The 7932-nt window shown below is 30.2% G+C and overlaps 1 protein-coding gene across 1 annotated transcript; it reads right to left on the minus strand.

Annotated features, from left to right (window-relative positions):
* Window positions 1–2089: 2089 nt before the first annotated feature.
* LOC100527643 (uncharacterized) lies at window positions 2090–6158 on the minus strand. Its single transcript, NM_001248438.3, has 4 exons — window positions 5809–6158; window positions 5621–5694; window positions 3410–3725; window positions 2090–2501 (listed from the first exon to the last, which is right to left on the minus strand). The coding sequence occupies exons 1-4, from the start codon at window positions 5983–5985 to the stop codon at window positions 2382–2384; spliced, it is 687 nt and encodes a 228-aa protein (NP_001235367.2). The 5' UTR covers window positions 5986–6158; the 3' UTR covers window positions 2090–2381.
* Window positions 6159–7932: the final 1774 nt, after the last annotated feature.

Here is a 7932-nt window from a genome sequence, read left to right on the forward strand (position 1 = left end):
TTTTAGTTTTTCAATATTAATGAAAAAAATATTTATAAGCGATGTCTGATTAATTTTTTATAATTTAAAAATATTTAAAATTTAAAATGAAAAAATTAATAGGTTCTGGTAGTTTTATCTTCCAAGTATCTTTAAAATAAAAGTTGTATTTCTTTATCTCACATTAATTATTTTCGGATAAGAGGAAGGCTTATTTTTCAATTTTTTTTACTAAAAAACAATTGAAATCCCCAAAATTACTATGTCCCAAACATATTCTTAGTGTGCACTTCATTTTTTAAATTTATTTCATTTAGCTTTTTTTAAAAAATTACTTTTTCTATTTTCTTTCATAAAAAATAAGTTTCTTAATTTTTTTAAGAGTTTTTTCTCTAGGTATATTGGATGCAACTTCTCCTTTTAAATCAAAATAATCCAATGATCTTAAATTGTATTTTGTATGTATGTATTGAGAGAGGTGAACTTTTAAGTTTGGAAAAAATTGAATTGAAATATATATAAATATAAATAAAAGATCTCAAAAACCTTAAACATTTTCCTTTGTAGTAATCATCTATTTAATTTGTTCATGTTTGTAAATAGAGGAATAATATTTATGAAATTTATCTGTGATCTATCTATTACTTATAATAAAAGAAGGTTTGACCCACACACATGCCACTCTCTTATTGAATTTTTTCCCCTCTAAAGTTCCTTCTTTTTTTTGGTATAGAAATCTTCTTTCTCTTTAGCTTTCCTCTCTTTTATTTTTTATTTTTTTTTTCCTTTTTCAGTTTCTTTTTTTCTTTTCTATAATCTATATAAGAAATCTATCCATCTATTACTCTTAATAGAAGATTTTGATTGGACAAATGTCTTTTTCTGTATTTTGGAAAAGTTAAAACAGTTAATTATGTTTTCTTAAAGTATATTTAACCTTTTTATGAGACTTGGCATTTTTTTTATTGTAATAGATTGAATTTATGTTATGAATCATTGCATTTTTATAGCTTATTCAATTTAATGACATCTAAAATTAATTTTAAATTTAAAATTAGACAAAAAGTATCTGCAAATATATTAATATAAAGCATTAGCCATTTATAGTTGATGGGGACATGACAAATATACTTGATCCCGAATCGAAAAGAGATATGTACAAGTTAGAGTTTGAACTTATGTTTTAAAGAGACAAATTATTTGAATTTATGCTTTGGAATTATGCAATTAACATATTTTAAAGAATTTATTCTCATGTAGTTTTTTTTCTAGAGAAATTCTCATGGAGTTGTTGAACATTAAGTATTTTTCTTTCTTTCGCTAAACAAAATATATAATATATTGTTTTTCTTCATTTTATTAGTTTTTTAATATTCATGGATACTCATGAGTATCTAATGTTTACAAAAATTTGCGAATATTCATGAACTCACAAGGTAGACATAGAGGAATATTTTAACTCGCGGCATAGGTAGTAGTTCGACACTACCCATGCCCTGATCATGTTTGTTACCATTCCCAGGGGGATGGGGGTGGGGACCAGGAACATAATATTCATCCCCACCTTATTCCATTATCATACTTATTCGTAATCATTACTTTTATATATATATATGTTAAATAGTTAAAGATTTTGATGAGATTAAAATATCTTTTAATCTTTTAATTATTTTATGTTTTGGTTTTAATTTTATTAAGTGGGAATAAGAATGAGAAATGACATATTCATTCTTGTTTTGATCCATTGTTATGTCTATTCATAATCATCACTTATACATTTTTTGGTTTTAACTAATTACAAATTTGAGTAAGATTAAAATACATTTAGTCTCTTATTTATTTTATTTTCTAAATTAAAAAAAATACTTTAATATACTCACATGTCTTTTATTGGATGAATTTATCATATAATATTATATACAAAATAATTTGTCTTCTCTGTCTTCTTATTGTTGCTTGTATACAAATTTGAATGCCATCCATGACTAATCCTATCTTACATGATATCATATTTTTCATTATAAAAATTCACATCATATTTGCTCCTACCTAAAAGTTTTCATTTTATTATGTTCTTATTGATCACAATTAAATATAATTTATACTCGTCACATAAAACAATGATTCCTTTAACAACAACAACCTTATAATAAATTGAATGTATATTACATTATTCAGTTGTCTATAAAACGTGCAAAAGTAGCCGAGTCACCGGTATGAAGGCACGGGTATTATGCTAGTAATTAGAAAAAGAAAGGGGATTCAATAGTGAGAACCGGAGAAAAATGCTTGCTCACCTAACAGTGTACAAAACAAATTACACAAACACTAACTAAAAATTTAATTCTTTAACATCCATTTTGCAGGCTTCAATTTGTGTGATGTATCTTCTCAGGGTCTAACTAGAGCCCAACACCACCTTCAATACCACTGACAAATCTTGTATTAGCTAATCTTCTCCCAACAAGTTCCCTCAACTCAATTTCACCAGGAAATCTGTTCTCTTTCAGTTTGGAGAAAACCTATGATGTCAAAAGGAACAAGATGATCATAAAGTCATTAAAAGTATTCAAATAATAAAGGTAAACACTATTGCAATAGTATGCTCTGAAGCTGAATGCTTCAAAAGATTTACATGACTTAAGTAAGTTCCAGAGTTTCACCCTAGCAGATATACATGTAAACACCACCATCAATAAAGGACACTAACATAGTGGTTTTTTTAACAATACACTAACAGTGTATTTGGATAGAGAATTTTAACTGAGGAAAGTAATTTATAAGAGAATTTGAATTTCTGTAATTTAGAATTCATTGTTTGGATGTTTTCTTGTGAAGAATTTAAAATTTTGAAATTTTAAAACAGAATTTTAAACAACTAAAAATCTGGAATTTCAATTTCCTTCTAAAAGGTGAGAAATTGAAATTCTCTTCTTACAGTCTTCTTCAAGAAACACCTTTGAGATCGTGGAACATTGATCGGGTGTGAGTGTAGAGGAACACGTATAACTAACACACCAACCATATCTTCTCTTTTTTTCATTCATTTTTTTCCACCCTCATAATTTTAATTTTTTTTATCCAAACACAAAATTTTGAAAATAAAAAAATTTCAATTGAAGTATTTGAAATTCTTAAAATTTAAAATTTCCCCATCCAAACACACTCTAACAGTGTTTGAGAGGAAAAGTGGTTTATAATTTTAAAAATGTGATGACTAAATTTTTTGCAAATTTTTATTCTCCTCCGTTAATATTTATAAGGATATAGTAGTATATTCTTTCCCTCCTCTCCCCTTGCAAACCAAACAAGTGGACCCTTCCACTCCCTACCCGCCCATTCTCTTGAACCAAACCAAAAGAAGGGGATCCTCCCGTCCTATGACCCAGAAAGTATGTAAATAACTAGCCAGCACAGACCAAGTACTCACCAAGTCGCCATTGCAATATACTTCAAAAGCACCAGAGCTTTGTAGGAAGGATTGAAGAAAATTTGTAAGAAGCCAGGTGCTTGCAATACTTCTAAACTTATTGGCACGCAAGGAATAGTACCATGGTGGTGGTGTAATTCCCAATCTAGGGAATATTTGGTCACCAGCAACTATAGCTACAATAATTCCTGTTTGCACCACTGGAACTACTTTGCCAAGAATCCGCTTTGGAAGAGGAGGTGGATAGTTAGCCAAAACAACATTAATCCCAGGAAATTCAGATTCCAGCATGTTTTTAACTGTTACTGCATTTCCCCTGCAGAAAAAGCCATGAAAATTACACAAGATAATGGTTTGTTCTACTTGTGAATATGTGGATTCTATAAGTGAAACAAATTAAGGATGAATGCAAACAAGTAAAGTCCAGTCCAATTTCTGAAAACTTAATAGTTATAAACACTACTTAAATTTTAATACTGTCATAGATAGATTGATATTACCAATAGTCCAGTACCACCATTTTAACTCTTTGGCACCAATAGTGAAAACTTTTAGAATAAATCATACTCCCCTCCTCCTTCCCTTAAAAAGCTTAAACTAAAAATATATTGCCCTCCTCTCCAATTTTAAGGAGTACATTCCCTCCCAAGGAGATTCATATGCACTACACTAAATTCATTCTAGTGCAAACAAGATTCTTAGGTGTTAGGTTCAATTTTCTCTTATTGGCATAGCAACAATTGAGGAAAAGATGAAAGATCTCAGAAAACCTGTTAAGGTGGCTTAAACACATACAAAGAAAGCTACTGAAAGCACCAATGAGGAGAGTAGATTGCAAGGTTTTCAGTCATATGAAAAGGGGAGAGGGAGACCAAGAAGGACATAGGTGAAGTTGTTAAAAGGGATCTCGTGGATAATATTAAATAATCTCTCTGAATATTGGGTTTTTAACCGAACTAAATGGCATCGTGTGATCCATGTAACCTTGCACGGTGGGATAAGGCTTTTGATGTTGTCGGTGGTGGTAAATCTTGTTATTGGCAACTAGTTTTGAACCTCTACTGTCAGTTTTGAAACTTCAAAAATTGAAATAAAGATTATATATATGAAATTCTAAAGCATGTTGTGTGAATATTTAAATCACCATTTAGTTATCGGTAACTTTAGAAGTTGCAGAGGAAAGAAACTACTCCTAGCAGGCTTGCTCATAGTTGTTCACCACCACTAATAGACTCATTCACATTAAAATGAACTAGCACATAACTAATCTCTTAAGGAAGGTGTGAGTAATTTTAAAAGGAAGAAGCAAGGGCAGTGTAATATAAGCTTCTATCAATGGAGGGGAGTGTAAACTACTCAAATTTACACAGGACTAATGGAGGAGTTGACCATTTACAAAGTATATACAATCTCACGAAATGAAAAGCAAGAACTAGAATATACATGAATGATTCTTAAATGAAAACAAAACACAATTTCCATCTATTGGTGACTAAATAATCAGAGTCATTGATTAAATAGACCTGAATCAGAGAGGCCGAGATAATTGAATACCAATAGATGTTGTAATTATAACAAACTAGTAGAAAGTCTATCTGTATTTTTTAAAATAAAAAGTAAAAAAGAAAAAGCAGTTGAAGAAAGTAGTGACAATAATTATATTTTGAAGGTTCATGAAAGAAATATAAACAGTTATATATTGAAGAATAATTAATGAATAGGAAATGTGTACACCAAAAGGGGGCAATTGCTTTTATTAATAGTTATAGATAACTAACACTAGATAGATACAACTTAGATATGCAAGACATTTGTTAACTAAGAAGCTGCAGAAGTAACATTTTCTATCATCCAAATTTGCTTTCTAGTCCATCATTTCCTTTTCAATACCAAGAAACTAAGAGGTGTTTGGAAATGCATTCTATAGGCAAAAGCTCACGGTCATGATGTGAAAAAACGCAAAAAGTTAGAACTAGTAGTGTTCACTTTGATGTTAAAAATTACACACATGATCCGTTTCCAAACACACCCTCAAACCCAAAATAGTAACAAAAACAATACGGCACCAACTTAATACTAACAATAAGGGAGGGGAATAAAAACCTTATTGTTCCAACTAGGCACATATATATATTGAATAAGAACCCAACAACCGCAACTTAAATCAAACAATTAGATCGGAATTGAAAAAAAGCAAGGAATTGAACAAACTTGTAAGAGCAGGAAGTGCAGAAGTCAATGCTCACGGTGTTGCCAATTCCAATAAGGCCAATACCACTTTGTTTCTGTACAAAATTGAAAAGGAAAAAAACGGTCAGAAGAAACCCAGATAAAAGAACAAAAATTGGCACGAGGAAGGGATTCAAAATCGTAAATTTCGAAGAGGGTAATCGAGAAACCTGCGTGGGGAACTCGAGGGGTTGTTGAAGGTGCGGTTGAGGGTGCGGTTTGGGGTGGATGGGAGGGAGATGATGATGGGTTGGTTTGGGAGAGGGTTGAGGAGAGAAGAGGTTGAGAATGTCTGAGAAGAAGAGGAAGATTGGTAATCCAACGAGAAGGATTTGGGTTCGATCCATTGAAACTTGAAAGAAGAACAGGGTGAGAGAGAGAATATGATGTAGCGGTGCTTTTGGGGGATCAGTGTGTGAAAATTTGATGTAACTGCCAACAGGTTTACTTGCAAATTTGCAATGTCTTCTCACGATGGGGGAAAAACCAAAGCTTTGTTCGAATATGCCAATGGCCATCCAAATTCGTGGACTTTCTTTTCCCTTCCTTTTTAAAAAAAAAAAAACAAAATGCCTTTTTTTTTTTTTTAATTATACCATACTAGGGACGGGTAAAATGGACAAAATGTGTCCACACCCGATCCATATTCTTTTGGGCTGAAATTTTGTAGGCACTGGGGACCATCTGGATTATTTATATTAATTTTAAAATTAATAAAAAAAATAATTTTACATAAAAAAATGTATAAAAAATTATAAATTTAAAAAATTATTTAATATGTATTTATTCCACCTAACAAGTATGGATAAAGTCATTTAAATTATGTTTAATGAATACTCAAATTAATAATATTATTTTTGTCACTTCTTGTGGACACTTAATTTTATATTCAATAAATATGTTTTTCTCTTAAAAAATATAAATTATAATTTAAAATTATAAATTATATTAATAAGTTACTATATTTTACTTAATATTTATTAGCGAAAACAAATATGTTATCGCATTTGTGTTCGTATCTTTGTTGTGCTATTGTGTCAAAACTTAATATAGTACAATAATTTCCAATTATAATTTCTGAATTTTGTTCAATAAATGGCACACTTTAGATGAAAAAATTAAAAACAAATTGAATAGCTTACAACTAAAAATAAAAATAATTAATTTTCCATAGGAAACCACAATAATCTTGGCTTTGGAAAAAAATTTCTCCCTCCCTTTTTCCATAAATTGCTTCCTTGTTGGCAATGGCAGTTTCCAATTGCATATCCCATGAAAGGTCTCTTAAATTAATTGAAACAGTAATTAATAACAAACAAAGGAAATGAAATATAGAAAAATCTGTAAGAATGAATTGTAATAAAAAAAAATTGGGGATAAATACATAAAGTGATGAGAAGAACTAGAGGAGAAGGACCGTGAGAGAAAAAAATGTGTTACTTACCAAAATTCTTGTCATTGAAGGAAGTGTCTTTGATCAAAATTGTTGAAAGAACATAAAATATAATAACACTAAAATAATAGGAAGAAAAAAGAATACAAATATGGCTCGTGAGAGAACAAGAGTGAAAGCAATGATAAATTGATAATAGGAGCTTTGAGGAGCGGTTCAATTATGTTTATAGATAATGTGCATTACAAAGAGAGTGTGCAATTTTCCATCTTTGAAGTGATGGAAAGTTATAGTTGGGCAACTTCTGATAGCGAAAAAATGGGTAGATGAGCAAAATTGGCTAGATGAAAGTAGAGACCATATTAAAGATTTTTTTTTTAATTTTCCATTTGTACATGATTGTTGTTATTTTTGTTTTAAACATGTAAAGAAAATGGGCAAATAAAAGTGGAGACCAAGGAGCAGTTACAACAATCTATGTCGCCTTTATCTACCTGGATCGAGTCTGTTTGGCCCATTAGGCTAAATGGGCCGGGCAAAAAAAACTTATTTCTATTCGGGTGGACTCTTTTTTAGCCTAGCCTAACCCTAATTGTGGGTCGACCCATTGGGACAAGTTCATTTTGTCAACCCTATACTATACTATTAATAGTGTGAAATGTTAATTGGATTTATCAATGACTAATATCTAATGAGTTCGATCCTTGTAGAATATTACACATTTAGGCCCACCAATAATTTTTTTTTATTATTAGTATTTATAAAGTAAAAAAGACCTTGTACAATGATAAAAAAAAGTTACATATGTTAACATAAAGATCCAACATATTTAAAGCAAAAAATTCTTTTAAAATTTATTTTAGGTGTCACTTATCATTGAGTCATCCTGTACTATACTCTT

The sequence above is a fragment of the Glycine max genome, chromosome 3 (genome assembly GCF_000004515.6).
Source record: "Glycine max cultivar Williams 82 chromosome 3, Glycine_max_v4.0, whole genome shotgun sequence".
In the NCBI taxonomy this organism is placed as follows: domain Eukaryota; kingdom Viridiplantae; phylum Streptophyta; class Magnoliopsida; order Fabales; family Fabaceae; genus Glycine; species Glycine max.